Genomic DNA, 26353 nt, shown 5'->3' with positions numbered 1-26353 from the left:
ACCATGATCTAAAGTTTTTCTTGAGTGCTGGAAAAGAGAAAATCGATACATGACACCATAAAGAAACTTTGTGTACAGATGTGTGCAGAAAAAGAGAGATACAGTACTGTGCAAAGGTTTTAGGCAGGTGTGGAAAAAAAGCTGAATGCTTTAAAAGATGGAAGTGTTAGGCCTAATATTTTTTTTCAATTAACAAAATGCAGTGAATAAAGAGAAGAGAAACCTAAGTCAAATCAATATTTGGTGTGAACACCTTTAACCTTCAAACAGCATCAATTCCTCTACAGTAGGTAGCCTACACTTGCGCACAGTTTTTGAAGGAACTGGGCCGGTGGTTTTTTCCAAATATCTTGGAGCATAACCACAGATTTTGTGTGGATGGAGGCCTCCTCAGATCCTAATTGCAGACAGACTGGATGATGTTGAGCTCAGGGCTCCGTGGGGGGCGGCCAGGCCACACCATCACTTCCAGGACTTGTTGTTCTTCTCTACGGTGCCGATAGTTCTAAATTACACTGGCTGAATGTTTGGGGTTGTTGTGAATAAATTTGGGTCCAATCAGATGCCTCACTGATGATATTGCATGATGGATTAGCAGCATTTTTTCTCGCCTGCCTAAAACCTTTGCACATTACACACAAAACAACACTAAATAAATAAACCAGGCCATCTTATTGTACTGCAATGTCATTCCTTCTAATGTACACGTGGATGCTCATGGTCGGCTCCTGGTTTGGTCTCTGATCAACTTGACAGATGTGTGATGTGATCCGAGCTCCACAAGATACCGAGTGTTCCCCTCAGAGGAATGATATCTGGCGTCATCCCATCGGTGGTGGTTAGCCAACTATTGGGGTTATCGTATGCTATCAAGCCCCTCTCCATCTGCAAGAATCCCATGAATGCTCATCTTTTTTTTCCTACGGCACCTCCTCTCCTAACACATCACACACATTTACTACACTCACTCTTAAGTGATCTCCTTGCACATATAGCACTTTGGTCCACTGGGTTTTTAAAGTGCTTTATAAATAAAGTTGGTATGGTATGGTATATAGCTTTTATGGATGGATTCAGTGCTGGCATCATGATCCTACAACTGGGCAGAGGATGTTGTTATGATGCTATGTAAAGCCCTTTGAGACAAACTGTTTGTAAAAATGGGCTATACAAATAAAATTGCCTTGCCCTTGCCTTACTGCACTGAAGCTTTAGTGTTGCCCTTATAAAAAATTGCCTATCGGGCAAATGTGAATGTAAATATAGAGACTAATCATAAAGAAGCCTCACCTGAACATTTAAATATACTTATTTGTTCAGGATTAAGCCTGATTAAGACACACAAGGGTCTAACAAAAACAGAGTTATTAAACATATCTTTAATTTAGTAGTGAGCTAAAGGCAATGTGTCATTATAAGACCGATTAGTGTCATTAAACGGAGGAAGGATCAAACAGAGGATAAACAGCAGCCTTGGAGATTTTATAATGGGTTGGTAAATGGTTTATTAGCCATCACTTGTAATCTACAAAAGCCTTAATGGAGGGTGTTTTATAATCCTTTAATGCACCTCTCAGGCCGCATGGGGAGCTGATTCCCCCGGTCGCCTCCTTCCTGGAGGAGGGCGCTCTCGGCTCAGTTTCCAGCCTGTGTGTGCACAGAGAAGAGAAGAGGTTGTGGTTGTGCTGGTTTTGACAGTACGAGCTACCGGGACAGCAGCTGCGGGTCTTACTAGTCCTATTTATACCTCGGGTTAACGGCACCAGTGAGCAAGGCACCGCTGCACCGCTGCACCGTGAGCACCACCAACACCAACACCAACACCTCACCACATCCGAGCCGACATGGACTTCTCTATCCGCGCCGCCAACGTGGAGGACTGCAAGGACATCGCGCGGATGATCATGGTGAGAGAGGGGGGGGGGGACACGTGTGTGCAGCTGTGGACATTTAGCAGCTATGACTCACATGCTTACGTCAGAAGATCACTTCATATAGACGATGTTGTTGTTATTAGATTATTGAGGTATTGTTATTAGTCCTTAACTGGCGCGTGTATGCAGCTGATGTGCATGCAGCTGCCAGAGGCGCCGCTTCCAGCCATGTGTTTGAACGGGAAACAGGATGTGGAGCTATTACTCACATGTTTACAGAAGTGTGGTATGTCAAGAGGAAGAATACATGATGACAACTGATGTTGTGTTTGTTTGTTTTTCTCTCCCCACAGGAACTGGCTGAGTATGAGAAAGTGGCAGACCAGGTGAAAGTCAACCAGAGAGGTAGGTTTAATATATGAGGAGTTAAATGTGCCACCCTGTGCCCCCTGACCTTCTATTTACATGTAGGCCCTATTTGACCTTCATAAAAATATAAATAAATAAAAAGGGATGAACTTAAATGGACAGATGGGAAAATTCTTTCCCTGACCTTGTGAGACAGTGCTGACGAAACCAGCTCACCACAACAGCCACTAAATGAGATTTTTTGGGTTTCCAGCAATGTAAACAATGTCGGCCTGTGCACTTTCTCTGCCAACGTGCCCAAGTCCATGTCAGTGAAGTGAGATCATGTTACCGTCCAAAGCTACTAGATGGATCTGATGGTCAGCCTGTACTGTGCACTAATTGCCTGCATAGTATAGTTAACAATATTATATGTATATTTTGAGTTATATGATTCATTTGGGAAATGAAACGACTCCACTGCATCAAAAAACAAATTATTGTAATTCTGGTTTTTTTTCTGTTTTCTTCTATGTTCTATGATTGATTTGATTTTCTGATGGATAGGTGTTAAATAATATGCCTTCAAACGGAGCAGTTCCTTCAAGTTAATTCCTGAAGATCAATTCATTAAAAACCACAGCATAACTGAAATTGATGTGATTTTATTTTTCACTATGTCACATTGATGTTGTTAAGGAAACTTAAAGGAAACATACAAGAAATTATTAGGAAGATTAACATATTGTTTTATGAATTTAAGTGTTAGGGTTAAAACTTCCCCATGAATTCAATAAAAACACTGAATTTTGGTGGAAAAATACTGGATCCAGCCTGAAGAAATGTGTCAGTTGTCAGTTTTCAGATGTGACCTCAGTGTCCTCAAACGTAGCTCCAGCCTGGGCCTGCTGTGCTGAAAACAGGCCACCACCTCTTTGTGAAAAGATCAGGGGACACGTGACCTTGATTTTGGGCCGTGTCTATAACCAGTCTATTAATTATACGTGTCTCTTGTTTTTTTTTTCTTGTTTTTGTTTTTTTTAACACAGTCTTGGAGCAGGATGGCTTCTCCAAGAACCCGTTCTTCCATGGGATCGTTGCCGAGGTGCCAGAACAGCAGAAAACCAAAGACGGTGAGGGAGAACCATGAACCATCAATCACACAGTTTCCCTATGACACTTAACAAATGTCAGACATTAGCAAACAGCTGTGGAGACGTGTGAGTGATGGAGTTTTACAGAGCCATGTTTTTCATATAAAAACACACGGTGCAGCTAAATGATAGATAAGAATTAACCCTAGGAAATGACACCCATCCCTTTTTACTCTTTGTACCTCTGCTCAGTCTGACTAGTGGTGCAGTAGTAGGTGTTGTCAACACCTCTCTAAAGTAAAGCACCTGTTGTGACTTCACTGTCTGGACTATGGCCAGCAGTGCAACATGCGTCGATTTGTCACCCTAGAAATTTGCAACGCAGCAGCATTTTTTTCTGCACCGCACAAGTCAGTCCAGGTTAACCCTTTAATTTCCGTTCTTGCAACAACATGGTTTTAGACGGATTAGACGTCACTTACTGATGTTTGCACCCCATAAATGCACATTATTTATAGATTTACTGTTCAAACTGGGTTTAAATACTGTTATTTCATCCTCTCCTAGCCAGATTCCTCAGCCCAGAGCTTACCAGAATAACTGTGTCCTACAGCAAAGAAGAAAAAACATTCATTTTTTTTGTGTTTTTGTATTGAAGGTTTATAATTAAGAAACCAAGAGCAGAGAGACTTGGAATATCCTGGTATTTTTACAGAAATGGTTCAACCAAAAATGATGTTTGTATGCCAGTATGACTTATACAATGGTTTCTGGAACACTCTTCCAGCCCTCACCAAAACAACAAAAAAAATTGGCCAGTTACTGGGAAACATTTGAGTCCCAGAGAGGCCATAAAAATCTCTAGACAGCTTTGCAGTGGAGGGGGGTGGGGGGGTCTTAAGTGTCTCAAAGCCAATCAATTGTGCTGAGTCCAAAAGTCAATTTGACTTCATTATCTCTGAGATTTTCAGCACTCACAAAAGCTCTCGTTGCAGCATATTGATCTCATGGAGGCGTCTGTCTGTCTTTATGTGCTTCCTCAAGGCCCAGCATAACTCAGCCCATGTTGACAGCTGTGGACACTATGATAAATTGAAACCCAACTTGACGACAGTGACAGAGTGTCACTTCAAAGGCGGCTGTGTAAACTCTGCTACGCCAGCAGTTACAACATTAGGCTTCATTTCAGACCAGTCACTGTTGCTTTTAGCTATGTTCACCTGGTATTAACTGACTCGACGGACATGACACCAAAACAATGGGCTGGAAGACACTAAAACAGAAAAGAAGTCAAACTCAAACTCTATTCATATTGTGCTCATACTCAATTATTAATGGCACATTTGAGAGAAAGGGAGGGAAATCAGGTCAGTCAGTACCAAATTAAAACATTTTTAGTACAGACTGAATTGATTAATTCGCTGGCGGAATTATTTCATCAACTCTTCTGTGTTTCATTGTCTCTTTTTTCTCAAATGACCCCAATAAAAAAGTAGAAGTTATGCAACAAAGGATTCAGAGCAGGTTTATCAGCCCATTTATATAGGTGCTTTGTTACCTAATGTAACAGTATACTGCTGATGTGGCCTCTCTCCTCCTTACACACCAATTACATAACAAGGCTCACACACACACACACACACACACACACACACTGCTATTCCCCAGAAAGCAGTAATGAGGACATTAACATACGCTCTGGTGCCCAGCTGGGCCTTTTTCTTCCATGACACGGGCCTTTTTCCATATTGTCACCACTGTCCACAATCCACTAGCCCCAGACATCTGACTCCATACTGAGCAGCGGCTTCCTGTGTGTAGCCGACGTTTGCCCTACAACACCTTACAATGCCTCAGATCACCCTTGACTTAGACTAATCAGGCACCTCTAATCTACGCTAATCTACGACAGGATGTAGATCAGCTTGTTAAAATTGAAACAAGGCAAAAAACTAGACTGAATAGAGGAAAAACAAAAGTCTGTAGCAGTTTCTACAGGTTAAAAAGATACTAGCTCTTGATTAACTTTATGAAATATGCTACATTGGCAGCAATAAACAAGAATAGGCCTATTGTTGATTTCCCGGCTAGCAAGCATTGTTAGCTAACACACGTCAGGACATTTCCACTACAGATATCTTTAAAACTCCACTAATCAATACTTTATATCAAAGGACCGTGTGTTATTAACTGCTCTTAATGGCAAACTGTATCACCCAACTCTGCGATTAGCATCTATAAGCTAATTTGAACTATTTTACAGCATTTCTTATCAGTGGTTTTTTTTTTTTTAGCTGAAAATAGAAATCTGAAACAAAATGGACAAAGTGAATCTAGTTTTCAGGTGTTGACATGGCATGAAATTGACTAATACATGAGTCACTGAAATCAATCACTGAAAATGCAATGTAATGAAAAAACATAACTGATCAAGGGAAAATCCATCTTTATTCAATATCGTTATTGTTTCCTCAGATGTTGTATCACACCCAAATCCATAATTTGTCAGAGCCAGCCAGACTGTGTTTCCTGTCTCCAACAGGATTTTGTGTAGACATGTTTGACAACTACACCAAAACACTGTAGGCTAAAAAATCAGTACGGATTGTGTAACACCACATCTGCAATACACTGGCTACCAAGATTGATTAACACAATTCAGTGTGATTTGAATGTTGATGTGATGTTACAAAATGTAATATTCTACTTTAATTCCTCCAGTTTTCTTGGTGCATCGACTTGACTTTTTTGACTGTTTTCTTTCAGGCCACACGAAGATCGGCTATGCACTTTACTTCTACTCCTGGAGCTCATGGTCAGGCAAAGCCATTTATATGGAGGACCTGTACGTGATGCCAGACTTCAGAGGTACAGTGAGCACACTGTCTCAAAAATAGACGTGCCATTGTTATAACATGGTGAATATAATTTGTAAAAATGGCCCAGAGAAAATAAGCCAGAAAGTCAATGAAGCGTATCTGTGCAGTCTGTGCAGGAAATCTCGAGTCATGACTTGGTATCTGTCTTTCAGGGAAAGGAATTGGCAAAGCACTGATGAGCAAGGTAGCGCAGGTGAGCTAACGTCAACTCTTTGATTTGTGACATTTCAGAAATGGACATGGTCTGCAGAAAGTGAACCATGGGCTTTTATTTTTGCTCTTAAGAAGGTCCTCCTCATTTGCACTGTTAAATAATGCATAACATGTCCTGGAGCTTGCACACATTGGTGAAAATTATCATCCGTAATGTCAGGACAGCTGTGCTCATATCTGTCTTTTCATTTAACTGTGTTGTCCTGAAGCTGGGCCTGGCTGCCGGCTGCAACCAGCTCAATTTCACCGTCCTGGACTGGAACAAATCATCTCTGGACTTTTACCACAGCCAGGGCTGCTTCGATATCACGGCTAAAATGGGCTACCACTGTATGCGCTGTGAGGGAGAGGCGCTGGAGCACCTGGCCCAACCCTAACCGAACCGAACCACTGCGGGCTCGTGACCTCCTGACCTTTGCTACCACGAGGTCGACCCACATAGTACAGGGACAGAGCACCACTCAGCGGCCCCGGTCCAAAACTTGACAAGATCAGTCATGAAAAAGATTGAGTTTTTAAAATAATTGACTGTTTGCTAAGCTCCGTCCTCCTGAGTTATCATTTCTGCCTCAGCTAAGAAGCTTCAGATACCACGGTTACCAGAAGTGGTAGATTAAACCCTGAAATCCCAGTCTTTTTTCTTTCTTTCTTTCTTTAGAATCAAGGAAGAAAAGAAAAACAGACTTCTCATTTCAGTTCAACTAATTACAACAATTAGCCAATGCTAACTCGCTAAAACCGTTAACCAGGAGTAACCAGAATGATCCAGATTCAGCTGAGATACTAACTAGCTAATATCAACCCACAGCTTTTTTTATTCTCTTCCGTATTTGCCACCAAACTTTTTAGTCACTCGTATTGAATTAAAACATTATCAAACATGTGCAGAAAAAAAAAGTTTGAAGGGCGTGCTGAGCTTAGTGACTATTGCTAAGCTGTGATTGGACAATCACTGTTTGGAGGAGGAGTTTAGCAAACACTTAATTATTTCAGTGTAAGCTCGTTGTAAGTTTTGGAGTGGGGCCTTTGCAATACATTTAAATAGTACTTAACCAAGGCACTGAAATCCATGTTTTGTGTTTTTTCCTCGTGATACATCATGATAACTTTACCTCTCGGCCTAAAAGGTGAAACAATGATGAGTCAGCAGGTGTAAGAGTTGTGTACATGTGTGGTGGGGAGGGGGGATGGGCATATTTATTGGAATTTTAGTGAAATACGTTTTTGCACAAAGATCCATAAAAACCTTATGCATCGCAAAAACATTGATGTGTGTTTTATCGTACAGTACAACGGTTGAAAAAAAAAGAGGGTGTTTTGGGTGTTTTATCCCTTTAAATTTATGATCAACTAAAACGACAGCAACCAAAGAGCTGGTCACCTCTCCACTCGTCTTCCAGACGAGGAGCACTGTACAGCTGTTGTTGAAGCACAATGTTGGTATATTTGCACTGTTTTCTTCCTTTTTAAGCTCTGTACATACAGAGGGTTCTCGTCATGAAGTCGTGCACTAAAGGAATCCGTTGGACTCGGACGAAAACCTCCGTCCATGCTGCCAAACAGCAAACTCTTGGGGCTGGTTTTCAAAGAGACGGACGAAGGTTTAGAATCGAACAAAAACGATCCATCTGGTGGAATTTGAAAACTAAAAAGAAAATCTTGGACTTGGACTCGGTCTGTGTCTCTGAACCTGTCCAGCTAAAATGAAAGTGGCACAACTCTGGTCTGCACTTCTGTTTTATATCCAGTCTCATTTTAAATAAGAGGGCTTTTGTATCATTTCCAGCCATTTAATGAAAACAGTCTGAGTTGTGATTTATATTTAGTTTGTTTTTCTCTCAATCTAAACAAGCAGGAACCACTGACCCTCCTGTGCCGTTTGCATTTCTCTTCATACTTTGTTTACAGAATAACCGAGTAAAGAATGTGCAATTGTTTTGTTTTTTTGTTTTTTCCATCTCTGAGGGCCACTGTGTTGTAAGATAGCCACGTATTTTACTTCAGCGTGCAGCATCTACACAACTCACCGATGTGGAAAAGTACATTAAATGCGTCGTCATCCGCGCCGTTGCAGAGTGCATGACCCAAAAATCAATACAGAGTCCAAGGGAACATGAAGAGATATTTATATCCTCCCTCGTCTGCAACTTCCCAGCAGAACGCCAGACCCAGAGCTACAAATTATACAACTTGTAATGCTGTTTCCAACATGGATTCCTCAGACTGTTTCAAAATCAAATCGGGGAGTTCAGCCCTGATTCCTGTCAGATCCGCCGAGGTCTTTGCAATAAATCACAACAGCTTTGCATTCACAAGACAAGAGAGAAGAGGTTCATTCAGGTTGCGGTGTGCAGGGTGTACGTAGACAAAACAACCAGGGTGATGTATGGGGGTTCATTTCCTCAACTTTGGTGCTATGTATTAGTCAGGAAGAGGCTATGTGTGTGTAACCATGCACCTTCATATGTTAGTGTGTGTTCAATGTTAGATGTGAGGCAGAGGTTTTGCCATGTTCATGTGTCTTACGTGGTCTCTGAAGTGGTTAAAAAATGAAGATGTTCACAGTTGGGTGAAAACTGTGTGAATCCAAAGCCAAGTGCATTTTTGATTTTATGCACTGAGTTGTTGTTTTTTTAAGGCCTTCATGGGATCAAATAAATTCCCTCCACCCACAGAGGAGCGCGACATCCCTCCGCTGCAAGTTAAAGCAGGAAAAATGGATTCATTGGCTTTTCACATGACATCAGTGAAATGTTTGATGCCGTTATTTCACCCAAGTGGCCACAAGAAGTAGCTTTTAGAGTTTTAAGTGTCATTTGCGCTGCCAGAAAATCCTGATGCTTAAAGAAAATACCAAAAGCCATATTACGTCTCGCCTAGAACCTGCACGAAATTCCAAATGTTGGTTTCATAAAAGTATTTTAGGCTTCCTGTTGTTGCCCGTTCATTCTTGACAACCAAGAGTGTGTTTTAATGTTTACTTGACTGTTCTGTTCAGTAGCTGACGCTGATCAGAGAAATAAAACCTGTTGACTGCTGTCAAATAAAGTGACGTGTTGTGTGAATAGATATCCATCTCAAGTTCATTTCTTCAATTAATGATTGTTTATCTGGTGCAATGAGCTGATAGAGTTAAGTATGAAACTACAATTATTAAAGGGTTAGGGGTATAGTAGCATTTGACCCCTAGGGGGAGCACTAACACAACCTGTCCCTTTAATCCCAATGAAGAATCTCCCATAAGATAAAGTATACATTATATATAGCAACATAAAACTAGAATATATGTATAGTTCTTGTTCAAAAGGATAAGGAAATGTAGAAAGTATGAAGCACTGACAAAGGTAAACTTGACATAAAATGTCCATCAGTGTTAAAAGTTCTGAAATAGAGATTTCAATGGAAAATCTGGATTAGGGCTGACTTTTATGGCTGATAAATTCACATGACTCAAAGGTGGCCTGAGTAGTTTTTGGGGACCAGTAGTGAGGTGCGGTGACTGGGTCCCCGTTTTGTATGATTACCAACACATGCAGACACACACACACAAGCAGAAAATATCGATGCTCATGTTTTTCAGGTTTCCCTGATCAACCCTAACCTGTTACACACCAATCAAATGTATCAATCAGCCAGCAAATATAAGACAGAAGGAGGTAGTGAATCAAACATGAATTTGAACACAGATTTTTTAAACAGTTGCATTTTGGCAAGATAACAATTTTCTTTTCAAAAATCCACAAGTCTCTGTTATTTACCTCCACTCAAATGAAATGGAGGTGAATCTAGCTCTAGCTTTTTAATTTCTATTCAATTTTCAAGCTTAATTTGTGTCAGGTGTGGTTTATCATTTTTGGGGGGGTGTCCAACAAAATGTGCACCAGGGTCCATGAAATAAATGTGTGTTTTTATGAAGTCGTAAATGTAGCAGTGGACTGATATGACACAATATTTGGCTTTCACTATCATATCATTTGTTTTTAATAGTAGTGGCTCACTGCTGGAGGACCCCCACCGGAGGTCACAGGTTGAACTGAGTGGACTTTTTTTTATTTTTAGCTTTTTTCTAAATTCTGCGCAAATGTTGTGAAATATAACAAATATCTAATGTTTAAAGTTGTTTTAAGGCCATGAATTATCAAGCCAATCAAATTCAACAAAGGTTCAAACATGGGAGAGAAAACACACACATGGGGCTGGTGGTTTCAGAAAGGACACAAATAAAAAAGTAAAGACTAAACAAAACACAGCAAAGTAAGGTTAGGGTTAACCTCAAAATATTCTTATTAATAAATGTGGTCAAAGACAAACACATGTCTCTTATAAGAAACTGCTGCATCGTGTGAAGGTGGAAAATCCTGAATGCGAGGAAGTGAAGTGAAGCCCTTAAATAACCTTCCCCCCAGGTGAATGCAATGCAATCAGGTGAATGAGGGGGTGGGAAGGGTGAGGCTGAGAGCCAATCAGTGATGAGGAGAAAAAAGGAAGGTGCAGGGAAGATGAAAATAAAACAAAATGTGCATTTTTCTCACATTTACTTGTAAAATAAGTTACCCATCTTTGTTTGACTAAAGGATTAACGGGAGATCTGTGCTGGGAGACGGTCTAACTCTGTCCCGGTCTCACCTGTTGACGGTACAGCGCTTATTCCCATCTGGTACCTTTAACCTAATACACCACTGCCACCGTGTGGTCGGGAGCGGAACTGCCCCACGCGTGAATGGCACATACTGTATATTTGCAAGGCATGCAAGCTGATGAAAGTGATCTGAGAAGCAGAGGAAGCTCCGGTGCGTCTCGGCTGCTTTTCTCTGTGTCCACATCGCTGGAGGAGTTTGTGTGTCTGTGTCTGTGTGTGTTTTATTTCTTTTGTCCAGCCTGGATGTCACAAGATCAGAGCTCGCTGCAAAGTTCACCTCCAACTCCGAGTGTGTGTGCGTAAATTCACGCTCCTCTGTGTGTGTATGTGTGTTTGAGAGAGAGAGAGAGAGAAAGAAAGAGAGAGAGACAGCCTGTGTGTGTGTGTGTGTGTGTGTGTGTGTGTGTGTGTGTGTGTGTGTGTGTGTGTGTGTGTGTGTGTGTGTGTGTGTGTGTGTGCTGAGCAGCCAGTCTCTCTAATAGAGTGACCCCCCAGCTCGCTGGTTAAAGGGAAGACAAGAGAGCTGAGTCAACGAATCACAAGCAGAAGGATGCAACAGTTGATGTGCGCAAGTTGCACAGTTTTCTTTGCGTCTTGGAGACGGCGTGCACACTGAGGAGGATGGTGGCTTTGATCCGCGTGGACTAAGGAGCGGGATCGGATGTTTTGTCGCTTTAAAAGCCCCCTTCATCTGTCAGATTAACCGAGATTAAAACAAGAGACCCCCCCCCCTCCTCCTCCTCCTCCTCCTCTTCATTTCTCCTCTTTCTCTCCCTCTCTCTCTCTCTCTTTCTCTCTTCTTGTCTGAGAGCAGTGGCTGTGTGTAGTTATCCAGCTGTCCACTCGCGCGTCTTTTTTCCCCGAGACACAAAATGGACATTTGGACAGAGATGCATTTGGAGGGATTTCATGCTCTCGTGCAGGAATGGAGCTGAAGTGCGGGTTGTCGGATGGTCTGCGGCGGTGAGTGGCAGCGCGGTCGGTCGGTCTGCAGCAGCAGCAGCAGCAGCAGCAGCAGCAGCAGCAGCAGCAACCATGCATCGGATTCTGCAGAGGAGGCGAGTGCGCAAGCTGCGGGTCGTCTGGGCTTCTCTGGCCCTGCTGGCTCTGTCTCTGGCCGCGTGCAGCGCGCTGTTCACGGCGTGGACATGGCGGCAGACGCGGGACCTGTCTCAGTCCTTTAAGATCTTGCAGGACCGACTGGAGCAGGTTTGTATTAACCGGTCTACATACTTATAATAATAATAATAAAACAACAATCAAGCCTGTTAAACATCTCTTCTCTCCCTTTCTCCCTCCTCCTCCTCTCTCTGAATAGCATGCATATTTCTCACCAAACAATAATATTTACGCGCCACCAACTTTTTTTTTTTTTTTTTTTACAAGACCATCAAGTGTTTGTTATGTAACTTCTTGTGTGGCTGCGGTTACGGGAACCATTGCGGGGGGTAAAGTGGAAAAATGCAAGTCCACACTTTAGACCCCCCCTCCGTCCCCCCTCCATCTTTAGCCTAAATTCTCTCTCCTCTTTTCTCCTGCACCGTTTCTCTACTTGGCACTGTTATTAACGCAGCGCACAGTCAAGTTGTGGAGCTGTTGCTTGTTTTTGTGTCCAACCCCCTCACCCCCCCCCCCCCCACACTCCTCCTCGCCATGTTTAATTACTCTGGTGCCAGTTGTGCTCCAGTTATTTATCTCAATTTACTGGAAAGCCTCAAGTATTTGGCGTGTGGCGCTTCACAGCCAGATGACTGGCTGACTGACTGACTCGAGGCGTGAAAAACAGGCAGGATGTGATAAGAGTGGCAAGTGTCGGATCATCTTATCTGCAGCCACGCGTGGCCACTCTCTCTCCTCATGCACAGGTCAGGGTCAGGAGTGAGTGCATCTCCTCTTCCTCCTCCTCTTCTTCTTCCTCTTCCAATGCCACTTAAATCTGCAGAAAAATCAGTCTGCATTCCTGTGCAGTCTCGTGCACTTTGCAGCAAAAAACTGTTAAGCCTCCAGCACGAGGGGGTTGCATCACAAGGCAAAATTATTTTCTAAAAGCAAAGCCAAGAAGGAGCTGATGGAAATTCTTCTGGTTTGGAGTTCAGACTATTTACAAAACCAGGTTGCACTGGATTTGAGATCAGGAGGTGGGGGGGGGGTGAGGGGGACAGGTTGGCTGTGTATCACTCTGACAGACCCACACACACTTGCATATTTTCTTGCCCTCACACACACACATATATACAAACACCCCCCTCTACCCCCAAAAAAACTAGACACGTGGAGTGTTGATGCTGGAGCTTTTCCCAAGGGGCCCCCGTTCTGTCCGTTTGACCGTCCGCCAGCTCCTGACGAGATCCAGCGAGCGAACGTCTGGAGAGTGAAGAGCAACTCGCTGCCTTCCATTTCCACAGTAGCAGTAAATTTAAAACACACTCTCCCCGAGCCACTTCTCCTCTTACTTCATATCGGGCTCCTTTGGTCATTCAGCGGGCCCCCAGCCAAGGATTGAAAAGTTTGCTTGCTTGACAAAAACTGATTTCTTTCTCTCTTCTTTTTTTGTAAAGAAAAAGGGGGGTGTAAAGACATGTGAGGAATGCAAAGCACTAAAAACATGCATTAGGTGTCGCAACCGGTCTCTGAGGAAGTGGTAGACCTATTCTGAAGCTCGTATGGGCAGCAGGGGCAGGATACTGGAAAAGATGAGCCTGTTTATGTGGCTGGTTGGCTGGAGGAGGCCGGCGTGGGACGCCAGCCAGAGAAAAGTCATAATAAACCTATCGGACAGTTGTTTAATAGTGTTTTTTTTCTCTCTTGTCTTTCAACAGGTCAATACACAGAGGAAGGCGATCGTGCAGCTCATTCTGGAGAAGAGGGAGCTGCTGGTGGGACAGAGAGTGAAGAGAGATGGTATATTGCAAATCAAGCTCTGCATTCTCTTTGACTTCCACGCCGACCGCTGTCTATCTCAAGCCTTGTGCTTTTTAGCTGTCGAAATCACCACAGACACAATATGCTTACCAACTGCGCTCTGTTTGTTTTTTTGGGAAGAACATTTAACACAAACTGCTGGCCAGTCTTGGCCCACACGCCACTTTGGTCGGGTCTAGCGGGGCCCGCAGGCACTAACCCGCTGCTAAAAGTTGACACAGGAAAAAGTAGGCAGCTGGATGACTGTTCCAGAAATTACAGGTCTGACCAGAGCGGCCTCGGAGCCCAGAAAAACCAGCTGGCGCGGGAGCAAGGCCCTTGTTGCACGCTTTTGGGCAGCGAAATTGATTCCCCCCCTTCACCCCCTCCTCTCTCTCCCCTGAGCGCACGACTGACACAGCTATGATTTGTTGTGAAAGCGGTGATATTTGATGACCTATCATTGCTGTATTTATAGCCGCCTGCTTGCGTCACCGTCACGGGATGGCTTGATTGTTCACATTTTGTCCAAGAGTGAACCCTCAAGACTCTTTTGTGCTGGACTGCAGTCGAGGCATGAATATCCAAATTTGACAAAAAGAGAAAAAAAAAAGGATTCCTTCAGAGAACAACATGTCTCGCCAGAGTATCTATACTGATATCCTGCAGCCTGCAGGTATTGGCGTTTTACCTAGGTAACTGATATCTGATTTTGTCCTCCAGAACGTATTAAACAGCGTTCAGAAATCCATGGCTATCAATAGGGGGAAAAAAGGCCCAAACAGCTTTTTCCAGTTTGTGGAAAGTTGAGTTGACCACGGTTATTCAGTGTTTCAGCAGGACACTGCTGTTATGTTCTCTCCACATGACTGACAGCTTCAGTCAGGAAAGTCTGGCCCGCCCGGGGGCTTTACGCTCGCCCATAGCAAATCCTAAATCTACAGGGTCACCCCACCTGTGAGTTATTTTAGCAGGGACTTAATATTCCTATATGATGGCGGGGGCCCGGTCCAAACATAAAGTATGTTTCTCAGAGTCCATACGTACAGTGTTCAAGTTGTATCTGTGCTGGAAATCGCTCCCTAAAGGCCAGATTGGGAAAGCTTAAATAAACCTTTAGTGAGGATCAAGCAGCGGAGGACAAAGTCCACAGCTCCATTACTTGAGTTGAAGTCTACATCGTCCTGGTCAAACAGTGCTCCATTATAAAGCGTTCAGTCATTTTTGACTTGAGTTGCAGCACTGGAGTAAGTACAAAAACTAGATGTTTGCATTTCTTCCAATGTATTGTTGTGTTTTCCCACATTGACAGAAACGAGCGACTCTAAAACAACAGACTGAAGCACTGACTCGCTGCAGAACCTGTTGATTGTGATACAGAACGACCAGAAAAACACAACCGAGTCAACAAAAGGAGCTACTGCTTCTGTTTCTATGTCATTTTTATGCATTGATTAAGGTTGGCTGTGGCAAACATTGGCTATAGGAGTTTGGTTTTGTTTTTTGAGTGTGTGGCTGGTCAGATGTTTAACATAAAAGACGTGTCATTCCTCAGACTAACAAGTTTTTCAAAGTAACAAGTGATTTAGATCTGTGTTTTTGGTGTAGAGCAGTAAAAGTTAGGAACAAATACTTGTGTAGATTACAGATACAGTAATTGTACTTTATTACTGTCCACCCCCTGGTAACAATAATGGACGTGGAGCTCTGGTCGTGTTTTATTTATTGTATTTATCCGAGCAGGGGCCGATAGCTGTTGCTTCACTCTGTTCTTAATCAAGTCTTCTAGGTCACGGAGCAGCCACAGACCTCTTTGACTCTCTTTTTCCGGCACTTCATTTCTCTTATTTAGCCTTCTACTGCCTCAGCTTTTGTCTCCCTGGCTGCATTTAATGCTTTCTCATTCACTTTACCCCCTGTCCATCTTGTCTTTTTCTCCCCCCGCTTCCCCCTTCTCCCTCCACACACACGCATTGCTCTCCACCCTCCCTCGCTCCATCTCTCTCCTCTCCTCTTCTCTGTATTCGGTATTTTCTTCATGACTTAGACCAGCTGGCACTAAGATTAGCCCCGACAGGAAAAAAAAAAAAAAAAAAAAATTAAAGAGGCACACGCTTCTGACTGAAAATAACAGTTTGAGGAAATATATTGAAGCACGTGAAAGGAAATCCTTTGTCCATCTGCTAACCGCGTTAAAACGAGCCAGGTTGAACCTAAATGGCCGCAAATTAACACACCATGTTATTAGACAGATACAGATGGGAATGATTGTTTTATCAAAAAAAAACCACAGACATTATTTTCTTTGCCATTCAAACTCATATTCTGTCTTTCTTTGCCTTCCGAAGGGGGGACGTTTCGAGGGAGGAATGGAAATGGAAAGAAAGCAGCGTCTCATTTTGAGAGTAAGTGGCTTGGCAGATCGCTTATAGCCGTCTCATGTAGCATCTGCTGAAGTGGTTTCAATCATATGCCCCTATACGATTGCACTCATAAAATCTTAATTGACTTTCCCTTTTCTTTCTCTGTTAATGTCTCTTTTACTTTCCACCAGTAACCAAAGTCTCCTCTCAGCAAGGTAAGAGTCATAAAAATGACGGATGGAGGATAATCTGTAAATCTCTCCTCTTTGAGATTAATAACCTTGGATATATATATGTGTGTGTGTGTGTGTCAGTGGGAGACGGTGGTGTGATAAAGGGCTGGGAAGAGAGGACGTTGAATATGAGTAAAGCAGTGAGGTATAACAAGGAGCAAGGCACCTTCACTGTGGAGAAAGCAGGCGTCTACTTCCTGTTTTGCCAGGTGAGTTGTAGTTTGTTAACAGTGTTGAACTACAAACTACACTATCATGTTTCAATCATCTGCACTACTTCCTGTTCCGACTTCACCTTTTAAAGCTGCACACATCAACTTTTTTTTGTGTTTATAATGACTTTCAGTCTTTGAGCTTTTTGTTTTTGTTTTCTTCTCTTTAACTTTAACATTCTGGTTCCTCTGTTTGGTTCCCTTTCATGACTTTCAGCAGTTTCATGTTGATGAAATAGTGAACGTTATGGAGCTTTTAGTAGCTGAAGAGGTTCAAATATCCCCCTGGAACTGGAGGAGACCAAAATCTGAGCTAAAATGGGAGTGAATATTAGCTGTAAATTCGTGTAAATTCATTCAAGACTGTAAATCAAAATTAATATTCATTCATGTCTGCTCTTTGTTAAATGAGCAGTTGTTAGCAAAAAACTTTGCCATATCAACTTTGTACGGTCTTAATGTCAAATTTCGCAGCTTGTTCCACTGCCCCCAAGTGGCCAAACAGCAAATAATCTAGCTTCATATTTATCTTATATATTTATCTTAGATATGAATGTAATCTTTCAGTTTCCATAACAAATTTAAATAGTTCGAGTTGTGTAACGGAGGGTCTGGGTGCACTCACTCACCCATAGAGGACGTGCAAACCTGACTGCTAAGCAGTCATTGTTCTCTTGGCACAACAGTTTGCATCGTCGCCCACACTGTGGAAGACCAGAGTTCGAACCCCACCTGGGGCAGTCCGTGCCGAAACATAATGCAGAGAGCCGGATTAACATCGGCTACAGTTGCAAACAACTTGAATAAACATTATTCAGATTAAATCATAGTTTCAAAGTGATCAAAATAGTTTGGTTTTGGTGTCCGGTTAGGTTTCTTAAACAGAACCAGATCCAGATTCACGTCTGTCCAAATATCTCCCAAAGTGAAACTAACAAATTTCAGAAAATAGGGAAGAAAGATTTTGCTCTCAAATTTCTCTTGTGTACTTCCTGAGATGAAGTCATGAAAGAAAAACCCTGACATCTCTGTCATAGTTGCAACTCCAGTGAATCGACCATAGAGTCTTGTGACAAAGCAGCTTCATGAAAACATAGCGTAGTGGTGCGTGTCATGTCTTTTGGAGAGGAGAATATCGGGTTTCGGGCAATTTCATGTAGCCAGACCTCTGTCTTGTCAAGTTGACAGCAGCCTGGAGAAAATCTAGCCAAAAAGGGAAAAAAGAAAAAGAAAAAATTCTGATATCAAGGTCTTGGAAAACCCATGACAGTGTGGTTAGTTTTGTGTTTGAGCTGAAACAAGTTCTACAAAACGCTGCTGGAATCTCTCCATGACTTTTCTCTCTCTGCAACATGGAGATCAGTGTTTTGGGATGACTGTCTGTCTTCATCTTCTCTTTGTCTCCTCAGGTGTTGTTCAACGAGCAGCAGACTCCATATGTGAAGCTGGACGTGGTGACCAAGGGCCAGAGGCCTCAGAAGCTGCAGTGCATAGAGGGCTACGCGACGACGCCCTCCGCCGGTCCGCATGCCTTCCACTTCGTGAAGTCGTGCCAGGTGTCCGGCCTTCTGCGGCTGGACCGAGGGACCGAGCTGCAGGCCATCACGGGACCGTCCTTCAGACTCCACACTGTGGGCAGCCCCTCCGCCTCACCTCACGTCTTCAGTATCTTTAAAGTTAACTGAAGCTCAGCGTTCATGTGATCCGGGTCGGAAACCTTTTTTTTTTTCTTTCTACCTACATGAACTCATCTGCTCAAGCAACAGAACTTGTTTTGTATGGATGAGATTTATTTTTTTCTACACGGTAAAGCAGTCATAAGGAGTTGAGGGCATCACACATCCTGCTGCAGCTTCTTCCCAAAGACTTTAATTTGAAAGAGAAACCTGACATTTGTGGAAGTTGTTGTGGAATTTTTTCCTCTGGACAGTGTTTTGGAACGTAAAACATAGACTTTGGATTACAACCAAGACCCTAAGTGGACAAAAAGGCCTCAGTGAATGTCTGCCGGGAGAACAGATGTGATGGAAGCTGTTCTGTAGATAAAGGGCTACATAAAATAAAATAAAAATACTTGGATGTTCATCTTTAGCCTTGGTATCATGTAATAAATTGTGCTTACACTGTCTTTATAAGACTGACAGTAAAGCTGTGCATGCACCTTTCACTTTTATATCACGGCTGCCTCAAGAACGTGAGGGCACATCTGCAAGCATCAGATCTTGACACTATAAAAGCCTACATGAGTTGTCATTGATATTTTATACTATCCAGAGTCCAAGTGTGTGTGTGTGTTTGTGTGTGTGGATGAAATCTAATGAATCAAACCATTTTTGTTTATACTGATTTTATCCTCTTTACAATTCAGCGTGCTGTTGTGAGTGTGAAATTGCTGAAAGTCCATACTTTGTATATACTTCACACCTATTTTACACATGTGCATATCTAGTTAGGAGCTGGCAAAGAACGTGGAATATTTTAATAACATGGATGTGAATTTATGCTTTTTTTTCTAAGGTGAAATTTGATTGTAAGGTATTTTTATGTATAGTATACTTGGCTTTACTTTTGAAAAGTATGTGCAAGTTATGTAAGCATACAGCTCTGAATATAGCTTCGTCTTTGTTATACGTGATGACACCACAATCATCACTTACCAACATACCTATGCATATGTAAATCATCTAATTTTTCACACCATTGATACCAGTGAGAGGCAATCATGACATTGTTTTGCCTAATAGGCTACAAAGGTTTCTGCATCTGGAAAATTGTAGGATATTTCTCTTTTTTTTAAAATCTGTATTATAATTGTCATTTTATAAAAATGAAAAGTGTAGCAAAACAAGAGAAAACTATGGAAATGAATATAAAATTGTTAAGTAAAATATCTCTGGATAGATTGGATAGATGGTGATTAAAAAAAACTGCTCCTCATGATCTCATCAGCATGAATAGTAGTAGGATAATCAGGTCAAAACTTTAATTTCTCAAGTTTCTTCCACATAGGCTAGTTTAAGTCGCATCAATCTTGGCTTTACTTTGTTTTAGGGCTAGCAAAGGTCATAACGCAAACACGCCAAGCAAAGGTAACCATATCCTCTAAGCATCATGTTAGCATCGGCGTGAACACGTTAGCATTTAGCACCACTGTGCCTAAGTACAGCATCACAGAGCCGCTAGCTAGCTTTGGCTGTCCAATATAAACCTGTTCAATTATTGAATATTCACACAGGTAGCCAACACATTCAGTAAATCGTTATTACCGTCATCACAGTGCTACTTTACAAGTAGCTATCCTCACAGAGGTCAAATCTTAGTCCTTGTGAAGGCTACTTTTGGTTTTTGGCATCAAACTCTCTCTGCTCTATACTTGTAGGAAATTAACATACAGTAAAGTTAAATATTTCTGCAAAAATAATTGGTCCTAATTCATCAGGATGAACAATGTTGGTGATCTCTTAACTTTTCATCTAGCGCCAAAATCTCAAAGCATTTCATTCATTGTCACATTTTCTTTAGGTCTAGTGCAAACAAAAATTGCAACTATATACGTATTGAATATCATATGCCAGAATCTGTGTGAGCACATTAGCATTTAACACCAATGTGCCTATTAAGTAGTACGGCCTCACAGAGCTGCTAGCCTGACTGTCGACTTTAAACCTGTTCAGTTATCGAATGTATCAACAGCTATCAGACAAACTTAGTAAAACCATTACTGCCTTTATCACAGTGCTAGTTTTACATTTGATCCTGACAGAGGTCAAACCTCCATCACAGCCTTAAGGTGTAGCCTACTAATAAGCAAATGTTAGCATACTTAACCTACATGTAAGGTGTTAAACTACAGGAACACTGTAAATGTGAGGATACAGTAGCATGCAAACATTTAACACAGCTTCAGAGAGTTCAGCTTCAGTTTGCATTTTATCTCTTTTTGGAAATGAGACTCCCTTCATTCCTGCATACGGTGCTGCTGCTGCTTTCTGTAATATTTCCTGCTATAATACAAACAGTGTGTATTTCTAGCCGTGGGTTCCAGCACTCCCACTCTTGTTTATAAGTAGTTTTTGTGGACAGACCACATTGGTTTCTCCTCAGCACTTTACTGCAGTGAACATTGGCTTTTTTAATTGGAGCCAAACATTCATGTTTTCAAATGGAAAAAGTGTCAGACATTTGACACATCCTGTCTGATTTCCTCATCGTTTTCCTCTTTCCTTATGTGTCTCACTTATCTCCCCCCTCCATGCCTGCCCACCAACCCTGCATCCCTGTGCCCCTCATATTTCCCTGTCAGCACCGATCAGACTATACACTCACACACACACACACACTGAATCCCCTGAGTGTCCTCTGCACACACACACGTACGCACACATGTGCACACACCAGCAGCCATCTAAATTTTCACTTCCTGAATCTGAACCTGAACCACATAGCTCCAAGCCTTTGAGGAAAAACATGCTTCGTTCCTTCCCCCGTCACCCCCACACACTTCCCTGCCCCGATTCCTTTTTTTCTTAATGTCAAAGTTTATTACCACCTCGGAAAATCTTGTGAAGTCTTGTGAAGAAGTTTTCTGTCGAATGATGTTGTATGCAATGCCTGGACATTTATTTTTTACTATTTCTTCTCAACTCACTCATAAATGTTGAATAAACTTTTTTTGTTGTTGTTTTTGAAATGTTTTCCGTTTAATTTTGTTATAGGCTATATATATTTTTAAAAAAGCCAAGAAAAACGGCTTGCGTGTCTTCTAAAGTAAAGGTGAGCAGAAAATGTGAAGTAGGGAGCTGTCAAAATGGAAATTCAGTAAAGAAATTCAAAGCTGCATTGATCATTATTTTCATATGAACAGTGAGTCATTGGAAAAGAGAGGTGGATTTTGGACTTACATCGGACATACACATGCTAATGTTGCTTTGTGTCTATGGCAAGTATTCACTAATGCGTTAGCCACAACAACTTTATAAGGTGATAATGTGTCAGTGTTGTGTTTACAGCTTGTTGCAAGGCCACAAGTGGCCAAAAAGTCTACTTATACTGCTTTGAGGAAACTTTTAAAGCGCCTATAACGTATATTTTTTTTCATAATAACAATGTCTCAAATGACAATGTGAGCGAGGTCATGCACAGTGATGAACATGTAGACAATTATCACCCAATTCTGCAGCTCCCCTTGGATTTACAAAGCTTTATAGTGGGTAAACTGCTACTACTTTTATGGTGTTGTAGCTGGCTGTAAGCAGCTGTTTTCAGTAAAAAAAAACAAAAAACAAAAAAAACAAAGCTGCACTACCTACCAAGAAGTGAGTGCTACATTGACCAGCTAGTAACACGGGATGGATCGTTTAGCAGCCGAGGAGCCAGATATTTGTGGCTGAAATTTGTGGAAACATCCATGGAAACATATACACAGTGTGTATATGTTGCTGGATGTGTAATTTACATATTGAATGAGCAGTAACTACTACGTTTTAAGGTGGTGAAAGTGTTCTATTCCCCAAGTGGCCAACAAACCAATAAATAACGATTTAATAATAAGGTACTGAAGTTCAGTAGTAACTTATGCTCATGAGCTGCTGTTGCTTTGGCATGAAAAAAGAAACTAAAACACTGCTTCCAAGTTTCTCCATATAAAACCATCAGCCTGATACATAAACATAACGTTAAAGTACGGTACAGAAGAGCAGTCGTTCAAGTCGGTCCATATTTCATCTATAATGAACCCGTCCCTGTGCACTTAATGGGAGTTGACTTAATCCCCAAACTCTTCCACTTGGAAACATAAAGCTGAGATAACAGTAAATAGTGAACCGTGCTGAGTAACAGAGCGCGATGACTCTTCACCTTTAATCACCATGAATCACCAGCCATCTGCTCCCCAGAGTTGTTGTTGTTGTTGTTGTGTGTATGGACGTATGCGTGTGTGTGTGTTGGTGTGGGAGTTGGAGGAGTGTGATGAAGGCCTGTGAGGAGGAGATGGTGAATCACTGTGGAGCCTAATTCTCACGGCCTCCCACATCGACATCTTCTCACGTCTCCACAGCATTCACATTAATTAGTGTAGTGCTGACAACCATATTTATTCTCATATGTATAATTATAAACAGTAATTAATGTTATTAGCTGGTTTTTATGCAAATAAAATAGATGATGACTACAGTGTATTAAAGTAAGACTGAAACCTTTGCAAGAAACAACACAACTACAAATAAAAAAGTTAAATTGCTAAGTATCAAAACTGGTTTGAATCTCAACACACAAGAATTCGATTTTGCTGTATAACCTAAAAAAAAACCCAAACAGCATATTTTTTATCATTTCATTCATTTTATTACAAACAAAAAAAAGAAAGAAAAAAAAGGAGATGCGTCATTATCGACATGTTTCCACTGCCTCTCATCATTTGATCGGCACCACTACATACACAGTGACACAAAATACCCAGAAATTAACACAAAAATCTGGAAAGAGGACAAAGTATAAGTGGAAAAAAAAAAGAACTAAGTGCTTGATTTCGACGCAACATTTTAGTTCAGGGGTTGCAAAACTTTAGTATGAAATTAAATTTGCAAACGGACTCTGGCTATTTCCTGGGAAGACCGGTGTAAAATGTCCAGGGTTTATGGGATAAATTAACTCCTATCTACTTTGTTTTTTCTTTTCATTTTTAACTTAAAGCGGAGTTTGACTAGGATTTACAGGTTGACATCAGGTTTCTTAATTCATTTTAATGACTTTACAATTGTTCAGCTATGTTAATTAAGGCGTTTTTAAATGATGCAGTGTATAAAATGGATTTCCAGCCTCCGATTTTTCCAGATAATACCGTGTACTTTTACTGGGGTTAAGATAGTATACAATTTTCTTTTTGCCCATAGAAGCATTTAGGGTTACATATGGCCTATTTTCTATATATGTATATGTCATTTGCAAGCCCCAAATCTAAAATGTAAGCAAGAAAAACGAGATTTCTTGTAATATATCTACTTCTGAAGTTAGCTCAACTTCTTCGTTTCCCTTCTCTTGTAATTATAGGACAAACATGGCAAAGAGGTGCATCGTGTGTCGCACGTACTGTATCGTTTTTCATAGTTTCTTGTTACAAAAAAATGTCTCTTTTGGTAGAAGCTCTTTCTCAAATAGCGACAGCGAGAACAACAGCAACATCGACGACAACAATACTCATAACTGCGAGAGTTAAAACACAAGAGAACACGAATGAGCTGTTTAAATATGCAAAGTATATCACAGGATTTTTGTAGAAAGAAATAGAAACTTGGAAAAGAAAAAGAAAAACAAGAAAAAAGATTGATTAAGAGGGAGAGGGGAGGGGGAGGAGTGTTGAGGGTGATCAACAGGTTTTTTTTTAATAACACTGACTTGCTTATGAAAGGTTATAAACATTCATAGGAGGTTTATTTTGAAAAATAGCGACGTCGCAAGGCCTTTTCTGGAACAGACCCCCAAAATACCTCCAAGCTCTGTACATAAACTAGAACCAGGGATGCGGGATGGGATGTCGGCAAATACTTTATGTGGTCGAACAAGTCCTGAATATAGTTATCGTTATCATACCTCACTGCTGTGTGTTTTATCTAAACATGTACCATTGAAGAAAAAGAAATAAAGCGAAATGAAACAAAGGCCGAAGAGGGAAAAAAAACAAAAAACGCTGGAGCTGTGCTTGGAGCTGCTCGGACTGAGAAATCAGAGTTTCAGCCTCTTTCTTGAGAATTAGAAACAGCATTGAAACGACTGTAGGCACAGCTTGATACCATTTTTTTCAAAATCTTTTTTTTTTCTTTTTTTTCCACGAGACAGCATTATTGTGATCAGAGCATGCTTCGGGGGGATGGAGTGCGGCGGTAGAAATGATTTTACTTTCACATGCAGCTTCCTGTCAAGAGTTTAAGGAGCAGGGGAGGAGGTGGTTACATGGTCTATTGAGAGATCTAAAGGTTTTAGGATTGAGGTGTGTTGTGTGTATGTGTGTGTACTTATGTGTGTGTGTGTGTGTGTCAAGGTTGTGTGCTTAGGTGAGGTTAGAAGCATCCCTAGAGGAGGAGAAGGAGGCCTGAGTGAACGGGCCGTCTATGAGGAGTATAATGGTTTGAGGCAGACAAGAAAAGGTCACAAGAAGTTATTATGAGACAGTATGGACTATACTGCGTGTACTGTAGGAGTGTGTGTCCATGGACAGTAAGTGCACATGAGTGTTATTACAGTATGTGCGTGTTATTGTTTAGTTTTCTTTATTATGAAGGGGGAGAGTACCAGTCAGCAGAGTGAAGTTTTAGAAGACTTGTGTGTGTTTGTGTGTGCGTTTATGTGTCAAATGAAGTGACTACAATCACTAGCAGGTCAGTAAGTCCACCCTCGGTCAGTCAATTCGTTTTAATACTGGGGTGTATGTGGTGGTGGTGGTTCAATGGTGCCGTCTGAGGAGCATTAACCGCCGGGACTCAACTTTCTTGGAGAGAAATTGAAGATTCATTTGCAGCAGATGGGTTTCAGTGTGTGTTTATGTGTGTGTCTGAGAGAGAGTGTGTATATGTGTGTGTGTGTGTGTATAGTCTAGTCGTCGATACAGATGACCTCTCCGCTGCGCTGCTCCCGCCGGTTGACGAGCAGCTCTGCTTCCCGCTCCTTCTTTACAGACATGGGAGGTCCGTTCAGCACTGAGAGAGAGAGAGAGAAGAGAGAAAAGAGAGAGAGACATAGAGTGTGAGTTCAGTTCAGATTCAGACATCAACTCTTCTGAGCAGCAGTGTGGATTTTGTTTTCACCTTCTGAGTCTGTGTGTGTCATCATGGCAAAATGGAAAGCTACTGCAGAGGGAACTACCACACAAGTGGTTCTGAGTACTTTGGCAGGTGTCTGTGTGTAGATGTGTGTGTGTCTGTCCATCTGTGTGTGTGTGTGTGCCTGTGTGCAGGTGTGTGTGTGGGTGGACAGGTTTGTGTCACAACTATGCAAGACACTGCCACGAAATTTAACAGGTGCGTTACTGAGAGCAAAGTAGAGGACTGAAGACTGAGGCTGACTGTGGTCTGACACAAGCTGGAGTACTCATGTAATGATATTATAACTACAGAGTACTCTTGTTATAATGTTATAATAACTACAGAGTACTCAAGTTATAACATTATAACTACAGAGTACTCAAGTAATAGTATTATAGCAACTATTTAAGTAATAATATAGTCATGAATACAAAGTACCTATGTAATTACCGTATATAATTATGGGTACCAGGTACTTAAAGCAGAAGTAAGTGGTCCGGTCGTTTTCGCTAATGCTGCGTTCCAGGCAGGCTTTTGAAATCGTAAATTACAGCTTCAAGTCACAACTTACGACTTTGTAGCGTTTCAGGCAACCCACTCGTGTTTTTCCGACCTGTTTTACCGGTGAAAGTCACTATAACGGCCACACGTAACTTCCGACCGGTGAACTCGTACCAGATCGAACTGGTACCACTTCACGGTCGGAAAAATACGAGTTTCCTTGAACGCACCATAACAGTCCTCGTCCCTACGTCGCCACATTCACGGCGTCCCTTGGCTGCACACACAGCCCTTCATGCCG

General features: G+C 41.8%; 4 protein-coding genes across 5 annotated transcripts in view; 3 read left to right on the top strand and 1 right to left on the bottom strand.

The window, feature by feature from the left end:
• tm4sf5 (transmembrane 4 L six family member 5) overlaps positions 1 to 26353 on the top strand; it is a 252573-nt gene that overhangs the window by 132401 nt on the left and 93819 nt on the right. The window lies entirely within an intron of this gene.
• sat2a.1 (spermidine/spermine N1-acetyltransferase family member 2a, tandem duplicate 1) lies at positions 1633 to 9477 on the top strand. 2 transcript variants are annotated; one of them, XM_085759429.1, is made up of 6 exons: positions 1633 to 1907; positions 2228 to 2279; positions 3272 to 3355; positions 6083 to 6184; positions 6348 to 6388; positions 6618 to 7039. In XM_085759429.1, the coding sequence occupies exons 1-6, from the start codon at positions 1845 to 1847 to the stop codon at positions 6783 to 6785; spliced, it is 510 nt and encodes a 169-aa protein (XP_085615555.1). In that variant the 5' UTR covers positions 1633 to 1844; the 3' UTR covers positions 6786 to 7039. The 2 variants fall into 2 exon arrangements, with proteins under 2 accessions (XP_085615555.1, XP_085615556.1); XM_085759430.1 differs by lacking the exon at positions 6618 to 7039 and adding an exon at positions 9047 to 9477 and having other exon boundaries at positions 1638 to 1907.
• Positions 11586 to 19238, top strand: tnfsf12 (TNF superfamily member 12). The gene is made up of 7 exons (XM_085759468.1): positions 11586 to 12029; positions 12075 to 12256; positions 13867 to 13948; positions 16297 to 16353; positions 16503 to 16526; positions 16626 to 16753; positions 18166 to 19238. Exons 1-7 carry the CDS (start codon positions 11957 to 11959, stop codon positions 18439 to 18441), a joined length of 822 nt encoding a protein of 273 aa, XP_085615594.1. The 5' UTR covers positions 11586 to 11956; the 3' UTR covers positions 18442 to 19238.
• Positions 23416 to 26353, bottom strand: part of chd3 (chromodomain helicase DNA binding protein 3) — a 48679-nt gene continuing 45741 nt past the window's right edge. Inside the window, exon 40 of the mRNA XM_085759853.1 lies at positions 23416 to 25446. Within this exon, the coding sequence (XP_085615979.1) occupies positions 25343 to 25446 (104 nt within the window). The 3' untranslated portion in view covers positions 23416 to 25342. The remainder of the gene's footprint in view (positions 25447 to 26353) is intronic.

This window comes from Trachurus japonicus, chromosome 18, assembly GCF_045865225.1.
Source record: "Trachurus japonicus isolate A0001 chromosome 18, Traja_1.0".
NCBI lineage: Eukaryota > Metazoa > Chordata > Actinopteri > Carangiformes > Carangidae > Trachurus > Trachurus japonicus.
This window is presented reverse-complemented; position numbering and strand designations above follow the sequence as displayed.

Bases quoted from the DNA above. Each gene is read 5' to 3' on its own strand.
- sat2a.1 (XM_085759429.1), top strand. From the start codon at position 1,845: ATGGACTTCTCTATCCGCGCCGCCAACGTGGAGGACTGCAAGGACATC. The intron at 1,908-2,227 runs GTGAGAGAGGGG...CTCTCCCCACAG, and splicing joins ACATCGCGCGGATGATCATG to GAACTGGCTGAGTATGAGAA. The intron at 6,389-6,617 runs GTGAGCTAACGT...GTTGTCCTGAAG, and splicing joins TGATGAGCAAGGTAGCGCAG to CTGGGCCTGGCTGCCGGCTG.
- tnfsf12 (XM_085759468.1), top strand. From the start codon at position 11,957: ATGCTCTCGTGCAGGAATGGAGCTGAAGTGCGGGTTGTCGGATGGTCT. The intron at 12,030-12,074 runs GTCGGTCTGCAG...CAGCAGCAGCAG, and splicing joins GGTGAGTGGCAGCGCGGTCG to CAGCAACCATGCATCGGATT. The intron at 16,754-18,165 runs GTGAGTTGTAGT...TTGTCTCCTCAG, and splicing joins TCTACTTCCTGTTTTGCCAG to GTGTTGTTCAACGAGCAGCA.